Here is an 18543-nt window from a genome sequence, read left to right on the forward strand (position 1 = left end):
CCTTTTTGCCAGATTAGGGACTGGGGACTCTTAACGGCATCTGGGCTTGCAAAGATGCCAGAGTGGAGCAAACTGGAGCTCAGCTGGAAATGCTGTGAGCGTGTGGTCTCCAGTATTGCACCCCAGACCCAATGATCAGAGATTTGGGGTCTGATTCAGCCCTGGGTCACAGCAGGACAAATGCCAGACAAGGCATCCTGGCCAAACTGCCAAACAATGCTGTGACAATCATTACTGCAACTCTGGACACACATTCTGCCAAAAAAAAACCAACCCAAAACCAAAAAAAAATTTTAAAAGGGTATTTTTCCAGGTAGGAAAATCCAGGAGGCTTTCACAAGCAGCTGAGGATCTTTCCAAAATAAGCAGGTTAAAAAAAAAATCATAATTTTTAATCTCCCTCCATTTTTCTCTCTGCTGCACTAAATTACAAATCCCTGGAATTTGTGCGAGTTGATTAAACCTTTTCCCTGGACATCAGCTGGATTATCAGTTTAGCCACTGAGTGTGAGGTATTCCCAAATTGTGGAAAGGTAGTAATGATTCAAAATGATCCTGCAGGAAAAAAGAATCCACATCAGGAGGTGATTCCAGGTGAAAATATGTGAAATATTGGGGCTCTTCCAGTAGATGCTGAAATCACAGGATACATTGTTTGCACGTAATTTATTCTTGCTTATTCAACAAAAAATTGCAATTAAATTTGACCGATTATTCAGTCACAATTGCAGCTTTTCAGAAACTTGGCTCCAAGTGCCAGCCAGGGGTAGCTTTGCAAGACCATCCATCTTTTTTTGTTGTTGTTGTTTTTCATCACCAATAAAAAATATGTTCAAGATCTCTGAAAAACCCCAGAGATTTTAATGGGATAACCTGACCAAGCTGTGGCTGCAATGCAGCAACTGCCTTCCCCTGAAAAAACCCCAATTTTTCCTGAATTGGGCCAGTCTCAGGGGCAGAAGATTGTTGAAAGTCACCAGTGCTTCTTTATTCTGGGTCAGTGGGGGGTTTTTTGGGATAAAAATTGCACTTTTGGCTGTGCTGGAGGGAAACACTGATCCCACTCCCACGTGGCTGCAGTGTCCTTGGACCCACCCAATGTCTGCATTCCAAAACCTTCTTTTTAAAAACAAAATTCCCTCCCCCTTTGAAAGTGAAGGGAAGTTCTAGGTCAGGTGAAAGCAAGACATCCCAGAGGTTCTGGACACTTCTGGCTTCCTCATCTGGAGCAGGGATGGACTCCCAGCATTCCTGCATGGTTCTGGGGATTCCTGCCCAGCATGGAAAAACCCCAGGAATGCAGAATTTGATGCATTTTAGCTCCAGGTTAAGCCTGGGATAGGGAAGGACTGAACCAGTTGTGTTGTGGGCAGTCCAAGCTGAGCTCTCCAGGGATGGAGAGGGGGAAGGATTATCCAGGGAGATATTCCAGTGCTCCCAGGGTGTTGTGACTTCCCAGTTTGGAGGTGACTGGAGGACACCCAGTGAGGTTGTTGTGGAGACCACGGGAGGACGAGGTTCTGGTTATTCCCCCTCCAGAAGCAGGAGAGGATCTTGGACACAGCCCTGGGAGCACTGAGGTTGGAAAGGGCACCTGGGGTCTTCTCCCAGAGCCCTCATCACACCTCAAAAATGCAGTGAAAAAACAACCACGGCCTTGAGATGGCCGGGAAAGTTCTGTGGTGGTGGCTGGAGGTGACGAGCGGGGCAGGAAACAGCGAGCCTCGCTCAGAGCAGCTCTGGGAAAGGTTAAAAAAGCACCAAGTGTCAGCTTCCCTTTCAGAAACAGCACTGAAAACAGGGTGAGACATCTCCCAGCTGGAAAGCCAAGGCACCCGGTGCTGTGTTCCCGAGTTTTCACTTAAAAATCAGGGATTTGCTTTTGAGCTTTGTTTCTTGGTGACATCAGAGCTTTGGGGTTCTGAAAATGCCCAAACCGTGGCTGTGGCAGCTGCTTTGCTTCTTCATGGCATCAAAGTTTTCAAAGCTTTGTTGTTTTTTTTTTTCTATCAATGCCCAAGCTGGGCTCTCATGCCATCAGAGCTTTGGTTTTTCTGACAATGCCCAGGCTGGGTTCCTTCATGACACCAAAGTTTTGGTTTTCTATCAATGCCCAGGCTGGGCTCCTTCACGGCATCCAAACTTTGTTTTTTCTGACAGTGCCCAACCAGGAGTCACTCACCTGCTTTGGAAGCTGCCTCTGCAGCAAAGTCTGCAGCGAACTTCTTGAGCACCTCAGCACTTTCCTCCTTGACGAAGAGCCCGATGAAGTTGGAGGATGTGTAGAGCTCCAGGGGCAATGGGGCAGGGAATTTGCATTTCCAGCGCATCACCGTGGCCTGCAGGGCTTCCGTGAGAGAATCCACCTTGCTGTCCTCACACTGCCAAGGAAGCAGGACAGGCATGGCTCAGGAAAAGCAAGGATGTGGGTGGATGTCAGTGGTCTACCCTTCCCCTCACGCAGTGAGAAAAAGCACAGGGGCATGGGAGAAACAAAAATAAAAATCTATATTTAGAAATCCTCGGCCACACCCTTGTCCTCAAAGCAGGATCAGCTATCCCCAAGTAACCTTCCCAACCTCCCCCCACCCATTCTCACGCTAAGGATCACTGGAGAGGATGAGAATTCAGTCTTCTGCTGCTGCTCTTCCCTGAAAACAACAGCTGAAAAAACCCAATTACCTCCTCCAGAAGCCAAGGCATTGCCAAATTCCCCCCAGCTCCCCGCTCCAAGCCAGGACGGAGCCTCCAGCTGAGCCTGGCAAGGAATGGCTAAAGGAGAGAGGGGAGAGGAGCTGTGCTTTACCATGAAGAACTGGCAAAGGGTGATGTGTGGGAAGATGTTGTGAGCTTTGTTCTTGCCACAGATCTGCTTCGACTGCTGCCAGAAATCCGAGAGCTTCTGTGCCAGGGGCCCGGTGGGACGCAGGTACAGGACGTACTCCCTGGGCAGGGTGTCATCCAGGAACGGGTCACCCACGTGGGAGAAGAGCCTGGCAGGCAGGAAGAACATTTAATCTGGGAGATAATGGCATTTCTTCTCCCAACAAAACCAGCTTCCCCTGCGCTGGCTCCCGATTGTTGTCCCTTGATGGGAAAAAGCAGCTCTGGGGGTCAGGCAGAGCTGCACTGCCTCACTCACAGCCCATTAGCACTGCCCAGTAATACAGAAAATTGGGTTTTACTTTCAGGGAGATGCTCTGAAGATCTAACCCAGGTCACTGTTTCTGCCTCTTGCGCCTTTCAGGGTGCAAAGCACAGGGAGGAGAGCGCCAGGAGGGGCTCCACGTCTCTGAGAAGGCAGCTCTCAGCTTTTCTGCTCAGCTGCAGAGACTGGGGGGCTCCTTCCCTCGCCTGCTCCTGCCTTTGCTGCAGATCACAAACCCTCTCAGACCAGGTTCATTTCTGGATTGCTTATTCCCAGCACTTAAACAGCACCTCACTAATTCTGCAGGTGCTTTTCAGACAACCCCCCTGTTTAAACATCCCACATTCTGATGGCTGAAACCCTAAATTCACCATTTCTTCTACTGTTTTAACATTTATTACTTCATACCAACCAGTCGCAAGCTGCTTGAACACTCCTTCCACCTGTCGATGCCAGCGCTTTTTGTCTGCAGAGAGAGCAAAATAAAAAGAGAATTTCAGTGCTGCTGGCTCATACTGCTGTGTGTTTGGACACTCATGGGATGCCCTTTCCAATTCTCCAGCCCCTCAGATTTTTTTTTTTTTTTTTGGAAAATCCTCATAAACTGTTTGAAGGGCAGTCACGCAGCCAGCACAAAATATCAATTATGGATCTCTGGGTTTTCCCACTTCCCCACTTTTTCTGGACAGAGAAACACTAGCACTTAACAGTCTACTTGCAAGGAATTTCAGCATGAAACCCCGAAGATTTGGGTCTGAAAGTGCAGGAGTTGCACTGAGGAGAAGAAAAATTCAACAGCCACGAGAGGGCACAAAACAGATTTTCCAGTTTAGAAAAGTTCCCTTTAGTCCTTGCTATACTCAAAGAACTCTTTTGCTTCTTTCCCTTCAGGATGCCTCTAAATCCCTTTTCACTGCAGCTGGGAACACCCAGAGCTCCCGTTCAGCAAGTTTGCCAGAGCAGACCTGCACAAGTAACATCTTTAAACGTGGAATTGTTTTCCAAATGCTCGACACCAGCAGAGAAAGCAGCTGTGGATCAGCTCAGCTCTGCAGCACCAAGAACAGCCAAAGGGAGGGATTCACCCAGAACCCAAATGGAGCGAGGATTATGAGTGAAGAAGGCAGAAAATGACAGAAATTTTAGGGTCATGGGGCAGAGACAGGAGCTTAGGTGCAAAATTCCCCATGAATAGGTGATGGGGATCCAGCCCGTGGGGATGGATCAGGGCAGCTGGGACCTTTCAGGACTTGTGACTGTGCTGGTGTCACCCCTCGTGTCTGCAGTGGTGACTTTCAAAGTGCTCTGACACCCACGGAGAATATTCCTGAACGTTACCCCCCAGCCCTCAGCCATGTGCTGTTGACTCAGCTGTGCTTCAGCTCTGCCCTTGCCTTCCCCACCCCTTGAATACACATTTTTGTTCGTTTGGAGGGTAAGAGGAAGGCAGAAAGATAACGCTGCAAAAAAAAAAAAAAAAAAAAAAAAAAGAAAAAAAATAAAGAAAAAAAAGACTGTGTTGCAAATGTGTGCTGATGAAAATCCTTCCTCCCCGAGCTGCCCTTGTCTGCCAGCATTCCCTGGAGATCAGCAGAGTGCTGGGCCCAGCACCTGCCCTCTGGGAGGATGGATTTGGGCTGCTGAACGCTGTGGGCTGGTGTTTCTGCCATGCTGACCTTGCTCTGCTCTGCAGAATCTTCTATGCAAAGCAGCCACTGCTTTGCTTTGGAAAGCAGCTCAGGCAAAGGAGCTAAAAGATAAGGGGGACTTCTCTAAAAGATAAGGGGGACTTCTCCAAAAGATAAGGGGGACTTCTCCAAAACATAAGGGGGACCTCTCTGAAGGATAAAGGGGACCTCTCTGGGAGCAAAGCCTGCGGATTTTTCCTGCCTTGCTTCCATCATTTGCTCAGTTCACCTCCCCTCCAGCCTGGGCTGTTTCTGCTCTTTAAAACACACCCGAGATGTGACTCTGCAAAAGTCTCCTCTGAGATCTGCGAGTGAAAACTGCCCTGCTAGAAAAGCTCTGAAATGAACATTTTCTCTGGGTTTTCCTCTGCCCAGACACCAGCAGAGCCCTCTGGAGGAGCTGTGCACCACCCAGGCTCCATCACCCCCCCTCGGGGACTCCCTCCCTTCGTGACCTGATGATTCCTTGGAATAAATCACACAGAGAGCTCTGCTGGAATTAACTGCAGCTCCCACAGTGCTTGGGGACCCCGAAGGGTGGCAGAGAACATGAGGCTGGACCCACACGTTTGTTCAGGTGTGGTTTCCAGAGCTGCCTCCATCATCCACAGGAACAATCAGCTCCCTTTTCAATTTAATTTTCAGTGTGAGGAGGAAATGTTGCATAAAGCAAACAAAGCCAAAGGATATTTTTTATCCCGGGACCTGCAACTGAGGGATTTCTTTCTTTTTTATTTTCCCCTTATTTTTTAATTTAGTGCAAGGAATGGTGCTGATAATTTGTCAGACTCTGCTTCCCTCCCAAAATCCCACCCTGGCCAAAACCTGGAGAGGACCCATCCTCCAGCTCCCAGGCCAAAAATCAGCTTTTTAGAAGTTGAGTACTCAAAACTGGTCACAGCCATGCAAAAGTGGCCTGATTTTCACAACTGCTGAGTGCAGTGGGAGCTGGAAAACACATCCTGCTCCTGAGAAAATCAGGTCACTTAATTAGGTGACAAATTATGGCTTAGGTGCTCAGATTTTTTCACGTTGGGTAGCAAGTGTTGGCTGGAGCATTGTAGAAAAAAAATTGTGACTCAGATGAACCAGAAAAGAGGAAAAAGTAAGAAAATAACTTATTTTCCAGAATTTGCTAGATGGTACCACCGAGTAACCGTTTCTGGTGATGCAGAATGGGTTCAGGCAGGGCATGAGAGGCTTTGTGCAGCACTGCTGGCCCCCTGAGCCACCCAATTCTGAGATGAAGTGCAGGGAAATCATTTAACAGAACCCAGCAACATGAAATAATCATTTTGAACAGACAGCAGGGCAGAGCTTCTGTGCAACTGCAGGTCTGGAGAATTCAGGGAAGGGGAAAGAAAATCCTAATAGCAATGTCTTCCAAATGCACAGCAGGTATTTTATCCACCAGGAAGAATTAAATGTGCTTGATTCTTCAACCTCAAAGCCCTCCCCGTGACACTCTTCAGTGTCAAGACCCAAGGACAAAAATTCCCCACTCAGTCAGTGGTTAAACAGGATGAAATATTGCCAAGAATCATCCCAGCTAAACAGCTGACCCCTTGGTCTAAAATATTCCAGCAGAATTGGTGTTGCTGCCCTGGCCCACACATTAATGTGCAAATGGTGCCCATTTTAACCCCAGCCCAATTAATGGCAGAGCACAGAGCTCTGAGGGCTGCAGAACTTCACTCCTCACTGCTGAAGGACTTTTGGCTTCCTGTCACTTTTGGCTGGGATAAAAAAAAAAAAAAAAAAGGGACTGTCAATTCAGCTCGGCAATATATATCAATAAACATAAAATATAATGGCCAAGTCCTACTTGCTTCAGAGGAAATGACTGTAATGGGGAATGAGGCATTAACCATAACGAGAACCTTCGGCCTCGGAAGCACCACAGAAACATCCTCCCTCTGCTGAGTGCCCAGCCTCCTGCTTCTAGTCCAGTTTAAAAGTGTTTGGCTTTATTCAAGCCCAGCTTAGGAAAGGAGGGGCAGTGAACAGGCAGTGGGGAAACCGCTGCAAACAGCAAGAGCAAGACATGGGGGGAACTATCCTGAGATAAAATACAATGCAGATAATGATACATCGGTAAAAAAAGTCTGCAAACTTCGGGGGAGGGGGGGGCTGTGATGCCCCAGCAGGGATTTCCATTAGCTCGTCTTTAATTTCACTAATTGTGCCATCAGCAGGGAGGGACGAGGCTTTATTTGGAACTTCTGCTCTCAGAGGCTGCAGAAAACCCAGCCCCACAGGCAGTGAGGGATTTGGGAATGAGCCCCGCAGGGATGGAGGGAGCAGAGGGAAGGACCAACCCTGCCCTTTCATCCCATCCCTCAAACCCACACAGACTCCTTCCCCCTGAGCAGAACCCCTCCGAGGGACAAATTCATCACATGAGTCTTTGGCCCATCAAATATTTCGCTGTGTAAATATAGATTTTTTAATTTTTTTTTTTTTTAATATGATGGAAGTACTTGGCTCCCCTCATCAGGTCCCACTCACAAGCCTGCCTAACAGGGAGTAAAATAGGAATTTCAGCCCATAATTTATGCCAAATAAGTTTGAAAGAAGGATGCTGTCAAACAAGAGCATTTTCCCCTAGGAATACAAAATAAGCACCTTCATTTTTGCTTATTTGTGCCTATAAAACATATTTATATAAACATATATTCAACTAGCTCTATGTATCTATTTAAAGCTTGCTTTTTTCCATCTCTGTTGGTTTCTGGTAAAAGAATAGAAAGCAAAATGCTGCCTGGCTCCAGGGAATGGGGAAAAAAAAATAGGAATTTTCTGGCTGCAGCTGCTGTTTGGAGCAGATCTGTCAGTGCAGGTACAGGTCAGGAGCCCAATATTTAAATTTCTCTTTGCCTTAAGTGTCAAAGTCATGGGGTGGGAGGTCCCGAATTTGAACTCTGCTCTATAACCTTCAGTAAAGCTGTTAAAAATTCTCCACAAACAGTAAAGTTCCCAGTATTTTTTACGTGTTTTTTTTTTTTTTTTCCAAATTGCCCATCAAGTGACATTTACAGATTCCTGAATTTTTTGCAGTTTTCATCAATTGTTTTTTAACAGTCCAACAAGGGGAAAATGAATCTGATTTAGGCTTTCACTGAACAACTGCACCTTGAGGAATGGTTTTGCAAGGAAAATTTCTGTGCATTTAATGGCTTGGTTTTGTGATGTGGGGAAAAACACCCAAATTCCTGGGTGCCATGAATTCCTTAATTATTCTGCACACAAAAACTGCCACAGTGAGGTGTTCTTCCTAAATGTGCTGTGCTCCTCTGAATTCTCAACATGCAGAATTCACTCAGCCAGCCCCAAAAAATCATGTGGTGAAGCTTTGTTCTTATTTGGGTGACCTTCCTGCTATAAATAGGGACAGGACAGGAAGATATCACCGGGGATCCAGTTCCTGTTTAGGGCAGGGGTTTGGGGATGTTCCTTTTTTGCATCTGGGAAGGAAAAAAAACAACAAAACCCCGCGGTGTTTTTGCGAGGAGAATGACTCTGACACCAGAGCGTGGCAGGATAAGTAATTTCTCTCCCTTTGCTGAATTTTTACCTTCACTTCTGCTGCTGCTTTCCTGCCTGATGACAGAGAGAAATCCCTGCTCACGCTGGATTCGCTGACTTTAATGCACTGACTTTAATTTCTCTTTAATTAGAGCACGAGCTGGCTTTACACCCGAAGATTTCCTTCGGGAACGTGCTGTTCCCAACCCCTGAGGTCAGCAGGGGCCACCAGCAGATCCCAAAAACACCCAGGTCCGGCCTGGAATACAGGAACTTCCAAAAGGGGAGTTGCTGGGAACATGGGGACTGCAAGATCTCTGACTGTGCTGCATCCCGGAGGTCACCTAAACATTTATGGAAGGTGCCTGGTGAGGCTGGAAATTCCCTCCCTCCCTCTTCCCAAAGGCTGGCTGCTTATTCCCAGCTCTGGAATAGCAGGGAAGAGAGGGAAAAGGGAAACGTGATCAGAAATAAATTTGGGAATCACGCTGCTGTATCTTCGTAGTCTCCACAGTTTCAAATGTTCCTTATTTATTTATTTATTTATTTATTTATTTATTGTCACAGGACAAGCAAGCTGCAGCCTGGCCACAGGAGGAGGAGGATGGAATGATGAGCAAAGAATGAAGGCCTGGGCATGCGTCTCTTGCTTTTTTGGAGTTATGTAAGATTTTGAAGGCGGATTTCTCTCCCCAAGTCATTCCCTAATCCCCTGCTCAGCCATCTTGTTAAAGCACGAGGAGAGGGAAGTACAGGCTTGTGGAAAGTGGCCAGGATAAAGGCAGGAATGAAGCAGCCATTTACCATTTTCAAAGAGCTAGAGGGTTTGAAGAGGAAGCAGGATATTCCCTTCCTTACAACAAAAACAATGCAGATTTTCAGGAGGCGTGGGCTTGGCTGTCAGGCTCCTGCCAGCCACTCCATGTCCCTGCAGGATGGAGGAGAACAAAGCCCAGGTTTTGGGGCTGACTTGAATCGGTCACACCCCGTTAAAATTCCTCTGGCCTTTCGTTCTCCCCTTCAGCTGCAAAGCCCTGTCGTTAGTTTTGCTTATAATCACGATATTGGTTTTCTTTTTAATTTCTGTTTTGGATGACATTTGCTGTCTGGCTTCCTGGTTCACTTCCTTTAGCTTCTCCCCCTATGTGCTAATCTGAAAGTGCTGCTCAAACAAGCTCTGAAAATAGCAGGAGGCCTGAAGCTGGGAATTCAAGAAAATGATGTCTCACAATTCCCTAATAAAACCACAAAAATTGGCAGCACCTCAGCTGCCTGGTTCAGATTCAAAATTCTGATTGCAGGGCAGTGGGGACTCGGTAAAGGAAGGTGAGAAATAACTGCTGCTGTTAAAGGTTTTGCAGAATTGTGACCATTAGCAAAACAGCCAGATAGAGCTAATAGAAATAAATTCACCCAGAACTGGAGCACATTCGGCAGGGGCTCGTCCCCTTCAGACACCTGATTGTAACAGTGGCCAGAACATTGCAGTGACCACGAGCTCCTCATCGCAGGGAGCAGCTTTCATCTCAAAGCTATTAATCCATTTTTAGCTAACCAGGAAGACAATGTCCTTGCAAGGAGCCAAGCTGGAGGTTTAAGGATGCTCCAATGCACCATCTGGAGGCTCAGTGATAGCCAGAAAAGGAAGCACTTGTCACGCTGATTGGAAAGAAATGAAGTCCCTGTTTGAGGCAAACACGGCGCTTTCTCCACCCTAATTGCTCTCCCTATCCAGGAATGAGATTTGCCACAGCTCTGCTTTTTCTTCTTTTTTTTTTTTTTTTTTTTTTTTTCCCAAGGTGTTCTTCACTGCCACAGCCCCTTTCTCCCACCAGCAGCGGGGTTTAGGGTGATGGAGCTGCCAGGGGATTGGGAATTGGGGCCAGATGGCTGCTCCTGGCACCCCACAAGTCACCAAGGTCCTGCTGCCACCTTGGCACTCCTGCCTCTCCATGTGCCAGCCCTGTCCCCAGTGCCCAGCCCAGCCCCAGCACCCGAGAGCCCCACACACCCTAATTCCAGGAGGTGGCACCTCTCCCTGTGCTCCCTTTCTGCCCCCAGTCCTCCAGGCAGCCCCACTTTACTCCTCTGTATATCACATTTTTTTTCATATATCTTTAGGAAGCGAAGGGAAAAGGAAAAAAAAAAAAAAAGAAGAAAAAAAAGAAAAGCCACAAGTAGCACTTTAAAGTGCCAGTGTTAACATTTTCCAGCTTCTTGGGGTTTCAAAACAGGAAGTTTGGGGGCGGTGCAGTTGCACAATTTGCCAAAAGCTGCTGTTCTGTGAAGCTGGTGACACGGGGCTGTACCAGGAACTCCAGCCCCGATGGCCACCAAGGCTGCGACCTTCTGGGACTAATTCTCAGCAGGTTTAGATGTGCTGCTCCTGCCTGGGGAGCCCTGTCCGAGCTCCTCTTGGCTGCCAGTGGAGAGTTGGTTTGTCCTCCAGAGCTGAGCAAAGCTGTGCTCAGGGGAGGTTTTCCCAGGCTGGAGAGGAAGGGAGCAGAGGTAACACAGCCCAAAACCCAAAACCAGAGCACTGAGCTGCTTGGCTTGGATCTTGTGAGGAAAGCTGTGACGTGAAATCCCCCTAGGTGAGTCCAGGTCTTTGTGTCCTGCACACCCTCTCAGGGGCACTCAGGGCTGGTCTGGACTTGCTCTGCTGGATTGAGGTGCAAACAACAGCTTTTGGTCAAAACTTTGTCAGGTTGGGTCCTGCACAACTAAATCGTGGAATCCTGGGATGGTTTGGGTTGGAGGGGGCTTTGGAGATCATCTGGTTCCACCAGGGACACCTTCCACTGCCCCAGGTGCTCCAAGCCCCATCCAGCCTGGCCTTGGGCACTCCCAGGGATGGGGCAGCCACTGCTGCTCTGGGAAAACTCTTCCAGAGCCTCACCACCCTCAGGGGGAAGAGTTCCTTCCATAAATCCATTCACTGTTTCAGTCATTTTCTATCCGGTGAAGAAGGGAATATCCTGTACTTGCCAAAAACGGGTGAGTTCAGCCACTCCCATCCCAACAGCTGCACTCAGCTTAAGTTGATGTTCTCAGCCCTGATCGGTTTTTGCATTGTGTCCTGCAATGTTCATGCTGACCCCTTCTCTTCCCCTCGAGTGCTGGCTTTCCCTTCTTTAGGGGCAGTGTCTCCCCGTGCTGGGGACTCTCTGTGTGCTTGGGGGCTCACAGCCCTGCTGAAAAGGCAAACCCTAGAGAGGGAAAATGGGAAGTGGATGCCTGGCAAGAAGCTAAGCCTGCTCTCACACCTAAAATAGACTCAGCAAGGCAGCAAGAAGGAAGTCTAAGAAATTAAGGAAGGTGGAAGGAAGAAGAAGGGTGGGGTGCTGAAATAGTTGGGTCAAAGGCAAGAAGAGAGACTCAAAATAGCCTCGTGCTCTAGACAGCTCTGTTCAGGAAATCTCTGAAGCCTTCTTTTCAGCAGACTACACAAAATCCACAATATTCCAAATCAATGTTCCTCTTCTTTTTTTTTTTTTCTTTTTCTTTTTTTTTTTTTGTTTTGTTATCTGGAGAAGACCAATATTCATTTTATCAATATTTGCGTGGGAGATCTGGCCAAGAAGCCCAAAATGCTGTAGGAAAAGGGGGACAAGAGGGTTAATGCAGCAGATGATGAGGGACATTTGCCACTGACTAAAACAGCCCCTAAAATAGAATTGGGGCTGGGAGTCCCCTGGTGCTACAAGCTCCACTTGGGGCTGAGAAAACACACACAGGGCTCAGCCTCTTGCCTCAGAGATTTTGAAGTGTGTGGTTAGAGCAGCGAGCTACAGCTAAAGTCAAAGTTTCCACCAGGGGAAAGAGAAAACAAGTGAGGCAGCAAGCTCTGCTCTGAATTTTGGTTTGGGGAGATGGATTTGGTCTCCTTCAGGTCACTTTGGAATCCTCAGGTGGTACAAAAGCTATAAAAATGTACAGTTATTTTGCTGTTTTAACCATAATAAGTCATAAACTCGTGTCCAGAATTTCAACTCTAATTCCAGAATAAACATTAAAGATGACCCTGCAGTGTCTGGCTCAGTAACCTGGATTTTTCCTACATGAGGTTAAGCCAAGAGGCTCCAAAAAGTTTCAATCCTCACAAGGGAAGGGTTAAAAAACCCCACATTAAAATAAATATTTTCTAAGCCTAAAAGGGAACAGGAAATGAAGAATTGTGATAAACAGAGAAACAATGAGATAAAGAAGGATCTAAGAATCGAATGAGAAAAACTTCACCACAGACTGGGAAGATTTCCCTGCATACTTCCCTGATTTGGTTCTGGCCTGTCAGCTCGAAGTGTGGAGCCTTTTTATTCCTGTATCTGATCCTGCAGAATATGTCAGTGAATGACGAAAAAAGCAATAGGAAGACTTCAATGAGGCCTGGATTTAGTAATTATCCCTTCACCAAAGAGTACTTATGCATCTCTTTAACTCCAAGCATGTCCTTACAGACTCCAGCCCTGCTCTTATGCAAAGCAGGTGCTGCAAGGTTACTGCAAATCAGGGCTTTGGGTCCTTCCTTCCTTCCTTCCAGCACAATTTCCAAGGATTTTAAATCAAATGTTTGCCGTGATAAAAGGAACTTTGTTCAGCTCCCTGAAAACCTGGGGATTTGATGCTGGCAAGAACACTGGGGTGTGTTGTTGCTGGAGTGTTTGCTCACAAAAATCCCCTCAAGCAGCAAAGGTCTGGCAAAACCTCCCAGCCCAGCACATCCCCTGCATGGTCCCACTCCATCCCTCAGCTCGGGCTCCTCCTTGACCCACTTCATGGCCTTTAACTGAAAACTCCCCAGTCCAGCAGGTATCACAAAGCACTGCTTACCCCACGGCTTCATTCTCGTGGTTGTGGGGGAAAAACTTCACCTTCCCATGACCCCAAATGCGTGTTTAACACTAAAATGGTTCTGCAGCTGTGTCAGAGACCTCAACAGGGCACATCCATGGGACAGATCATAAAACACCAGCTCAGCAGGGCTCTCCCTCCATCATTTCAGTCTCTTCTGAGCCACCTGGGTAAACACAAGTTGCTAAGCCCTAAAAAGTGCCCAGCACACGGTTTCATTCACTCAGGGCATGGGAATTCCCAGGGCTCCAGCCCTGCTGAAACCCTGCCAGTTTTACAGCACTCACCAAAAAGGTGTTCAGCTCCAACGCTGTGTTTTTGTATCCAGAATCAATGTGGTGTGGTTATTGCACTCCAATGAAATCTCCTTTTCCCCCTCCATTGTAATTTTAATTTTTGACACTTAAGAGGCAGCAGTAATGGGGTGGGAATAGATGAGGACAGAATCCTCATTCCTTTTTCCTGAGAAAAACTTGTGTGTGAGGATCAGAGACACAGCCTAGCCTGTCCTCTACCTCCTTTATCCAGATCCTTGGCCAAAATTGCCACGGATGTTCTGTGATTGCTTGGCTACCTAAATAGTGGGAGATCTGGGGCTTCCCTTCACTTCAGACCTTAGCCCACAAGGATTCCCAGCTGAGCTGTGCTGGGAGCATGAAGTGTCTTCTCCCGTGGATTTTCCCTCCTTTCCCAGCCACCAAACACAGCTCACACCTCATCCTAGCACCTCACCAGCACTGGGGACACTTTTCCTCCCTTTTCCTCCCTTTTCCTTCCCTTTTCCTCCCTTTTCCTCCCTTTTCCTGCCATTGGCAGGGCTGTGTGGGAGGCCAGGCCCTGGAGCCCTCGATATCCAGGCTGAGCTCTGCAGGCAGGTATTGGCAGACAGACAGACAGACAGACAGACAGACTTCCCCCCATGAGCACCACCTCATTTCCAGAGCACGGCTCTCCCCCGCACCTCGGCGAGTGCTGCTCTGGGGGTGTGCTGCTAAAATTATTCATGGGGGAAAAAAAAAAAAAAGCCCTTTACAACTGAGAGCTGAGCCCCATCTTCTCTGGGTTTTGGTGTGTGGCTGATATCTAGAAAGCAGCCTGAGAAATGCAGCTTTTCTTTCCTAAACACAGAAGGAAGTTCTTTTTGCATCTGTTGCAGCCTCTCTTTCCATCCTGCTGAGGATTCTAGCCTGTCCTGGGATGGAATCACTGACCCAGGGACAATTCCAGCCAGGCACTGGCACCAACAGCATCTTTAGGAAGGAGAACACCTTGCAGTGTTGCTACTTCAAAGTAATATCTGTGCTTGCAGCAATACCCCTCCCTCCACTGTCAGAGTGAGCTCCTGGGAGCTGGAACAAGAAAAAGAAAGAAATAAAATGAATGGCAGGAGCTTACAAAGGTTGGTTGTAAAGTCCTCTTGCTTTATAAAGATTAGTTTGCTCTGCAGGATCCTGTGGTTATGGTGAAAGACCTAGGCTTGTGTGAGCTTCCCTTTTGGTAAATATTTAAGAGCTGCCTTGTGAAAAATAGGCAAGAAAGGAGAATCTATCAGTGGAGAGGAATTCTTTGCAGTAAATTCCAGGGGCTGATACAGCAAAGTGTGCCTGGTAAGTCACAGAATCATGGAATCACAGAATGCTTTGGGTTGTGAGGGACCTTAATAATAATTTCATTCATCCCCAGCCATGGACAGGGACACCTTCCACTACCCCAGGGTGCTCCAAGCCCTGTCCAGCCTGGCCTTGGACACCTTTGAACCTTTTCTGATGCCTCTCTTAGGTCTGGTTCTCAAAGGAGCTGAGGCTCTCAGGACTGTGCTGCACCCCTGTGTGCATTCCTGGGTCTCTCCAACTTCCTACAACAACTCCTGAGCTCAGCAGGATATTTAAACCCAGTGTGGCAGAGCTGCCAAGGGCGTTCCATGTCTTACAGCTTCTGTGTGATAGAAAATAAAGAGGTTCTTGGGTATCTACAGAAGTGTCCCATCTGGGAGGTTATCCTGGTCATCAGCATCAGAGGATCCTGCCAGACACAAGCCCTAAGTCAGGCTGCAGCCTCAGGAAAAGCATCAGCCCCCAGCCAGGAGAAGGTTTTGGGAGTGGTCCTGGCACTCCCAGAGCTGCTGTTCCCAGCCAGGGCAGGTTCAGAGGGAGCTCAGCAGGTCCAGAGGGAGCTCAGCAGCTCCACACGTTCTCCTGCCTGGGATCCAGGGGGGAGGCAGGGCTGTGCTGCAGACAGGGCTGGGATCTGAGCACACCATCACCTCTGAGCACTCTGCCACAGCCACAGCTGCACAGGGAGAGGGGAGGTTCTGCAGGAAATGCTGTCCTGGGAAAGCCAGAAGAGCAGAACGTGCGTTCCAACAAGAGAAACGTGTCAGGTCCAGCAGCTGAGGCTTTGAGAAGAGTGCAGGTAAAGGGGTCCCAGGTGCAGCTCTGCAGGACCCTGCCCTGCCAGGGCCAGCAGCTGCTGCTCAGGGTGTGCACAGACAGGAGGCAAAGAGAGAGCCCAGCCCTGCCTCCTCCTGCTCTCCCACCTCTCCCACAGAGCACCCCGAGCAGGAGCTCCGGTGACATGAGGATTGCTGCGTGTGTGCAGGTGCCTCTCCTTTGTCTCCCCACATCCCTGGGGCAATACAGGATTTCAGGCTGCAGCTAAAGCCAGACCCTTTTTTTCAGTGCAATCCTCTTTGTTCTGCAGTTCAACATTTCATGCTTTCTCTCAGCAAAGCACGTTGGCAAACAAGGTGCAAATAAATCACGTGGAGTGAGGCTGAAGTGAATGATCAGATTCTGTAGGTAGCAGACAGACCCCGGTACCATTTGGAGGGCTGGGGAATTTTTTTGGATGCTGAGCCCAGCTCTGCCTGGATTCCTGGGTGGAAATGACTCCATCCTGCCAGGCAGGTGAACGTGCAGCGTGCTGAGCTGCACAGAGACCACGAGGCTTTCACAAGAGCTCAGCATCAGCCTAATTTTGCTCCCAGTGGCATTGAATGAGGCAGAATTAGGCTGGAGCCGAGCTGCTGAAAGCTGTATCCTATCTTCCTCTTGCTGGAGTTGCCTAAAAATAAGGAGTCCAATTAAATCTACAGCAGTACAAAGTATGAGGGAATGTATAATTAATTTAAAAAATCAAAGACTGTCTTACAGAGCTGATCAGCATTTAGCAATGCTGCCACCAGCTCTTACTCTCTTCATTCTTCCTTTTTAATCAGTGGTTATTGTTGGATCTCCTGACAGTGTGATCACGTATTCTGCTGGTATTTCAACAACAGCATTCCCTGGGAGCTGTAAACATACCCACAGGAGGAGAATGAGAGAGGGGAAAAAATATTACCCAGCCCAGCCCTGGTCCTGACATTTAACTGGAGCCCTGATAGTGGAGAAGGATAAAAATTTGCTCTCTGTGATAGTCAAGGCTTTCATTTTCAGCCCTGATGAGAAACTAAAAAGCTGAGAGAAGAAATTGCATGTTCAAGGTCATCTCCCAGCGTTATCACTGTCCTTATTGCTGGGTTTATTTTTGGGGTTTTGGTTTTTTATTTATTTTTTTTTGTATTTTTTTGGTCTACCAAGAGAGCATAAGGAGACCACCTGTGATCACAGGGCTTTGTCACCTCCCAGACAAGTGTTTCACACTTGCACTGTCCCCGTGCAGCTGAGGGAAGCTGGGGAGGATGCGCTCTGTGCTCCAGCTCTTCTCCTGGCAGCAATCCCCAGGAGCTGCTCTGGATTCACAGCAAAGCTGCAGTGACTCCATCTGGGCCCCCAGAGCAGAGCCTGGCTTTTATTTTGGGTGCCAGCTGTTCACAGTGGGACAACAGCGAGGCTGGGTTTGTGTCACCCCTTCCTGGAGCCTCCTCCCTGGGCTGTGCCCAGATTTCCCCACTTTTCCCTTTCCTGGTGCCTTTTCAGCCTGAATCCCTTCCTTTGTGGCACAGTTCAAAAGCCTCCTGCTACAGCAAGGACAGAACCTTTGCCTGGAGGAAATTCTGAGGGGAAATCTCTGCAAAAGCCAGCAGTGGTGGCACGGACCGCTCGCTTTGGGCAGGGAATGAGCCCTGTGCTGGTGGCATCATTGCCTCGAACAGAGACCTGCTCCAGGCTTGTCCCACGCTCCAGGGCACGTTTGCTGTGCTGTGGGTGGCTTTTCACAGAGCTCAGGTGATTCACAGCCTGGAAAAGGAGCGGGATGCAAACCTGGAGATCACCTGCTGCCACGTCGGGTTTTGTGAAGTTCCTCCTTCCCTCTGCCTCTTGCTGCGCCCCATCCTTTTTTTTTCCCCGCACGTTTAGCCCATGGATTCCCCCTGGCACTGGCAGTTCCTGAGATGAGTGATGTTATCCCAGGGCTCCTTCACAAAAATCACAGTGCAAGGCTCTCTAATTAGTACTGACAGGCAGAAAAGAAATAACTGTGAGATGTAAATTATTCCCAGTGTGGTCCCTGCGCTCCCCAGGGGGACGATCTCTCACCTCAAGCCAGGAAAGCAGCTTTTACATCTGGCTCACCATTTCTTTATCATCAACAAAATATCTTTTGCAAAAAAAGCTGGAAAAAAATTATTACGAAAAGATCAGCCGTCCTTAAGCGCAGTGAAATTCAGGAGGAAGGTTTGTCCCTGCTGTAGGTTGCTGTAGAGCAGCTCAAGGAGGACAAAAAGGGATCTCAGAGTTCTCGAGGGACTTTTATTTGTATAAACATGAGCCCTGGGCTGTGTTGGAGTTCTTCTGTCTGTTAAACAGAAAAAATAAATTTTTTCTGTTCAGTTTGAAACATAATTTCCTGCATTATTTAATATTCTGTTCAGTGCATTTCTGAAGGGTCACCCCTCCCAATAGATTCAGGGTTCCAGGATCCAGCTCTGCTGCTGTCACATTTAAAAATAAAGATCTCTACAAGAGTTTTTTTTTTATATAAGGAAGAGTAATTTTTACTTCTCTGCTGCCTTTGCTTACTGGGCACTGGTTTCCAGCTATAGGCTGCTGCTCTGAACTACGCATTTGAAGTTATTTTTGAAATGTGTTATTACCCTGAAGTTGCATCTCTCCCTTTTTTGATGCATAATTTAGATTTTAGCCTCTCATAAATTACATGCCTTAGGAACTGCTGATGCTTCTGGGAAAGAAGAAAAAAAAAAAAAAAAGAAAACTCCAACAACAATAATGAGAGTGTACAAAGTATTCTTTGTGGAGACTGTTCTGGGTATGAACACATTTATCCTTCTCTGAGTTTTCCCCTATTTTTGTCTCTGGGATGTTTATACAAATACAGAACCTCTATTGTTGTGTGATTCACCAAGATCAGGGAGATCTCGTGAATTCTCCC

At 47.8% G+C, this 18543-nt stretch overlaps 1 protein-coding gene across 1 annotated transcript in view; it reads right to left on the reverse strand.

The window, feature by feature from the left end:
- Window positions 1-18543, reverse strand: part of UBASH3B (ubiquitin associated and SH3 domain containing B) — a 63007-nt gene that overhangs the window by 17037 nt on the left and 27427 nt on the right. Inside the window, exons 2-4 of the mRNA XM_062508717.1 lie at window positions 3561-3614; window positions 2807-2993; window positions 2183-2381 (exon numbers count right to left, since the gene is read on the reverse strand). Of these exons, the coding sequence (XP_062364701.1) occupies window positions 2183-2381; window positions 2807-2993; window positions 3561-3614 (440 nt within the window). The remainder of the gene's footprint in view (window positions 1-2182; window positions 2382-2806; window positions 2994-3560; window positions 3615-18543) is intronic.

This window comes from Cinclus cinclus, chromosome 25 (genome assembly GCF_963662255.1).
Source record: "Cinclus cinclus chromosome 25, bCinCin1.1, whole genome shotgun sequence".
Classification (NCBI taxonomy): domain Eukaryota; kingdom Metazoa; phylum Chordata; class Aves; order Passeriformes; family Cinclidae; genus Cinclus; species Cinclus cinclus.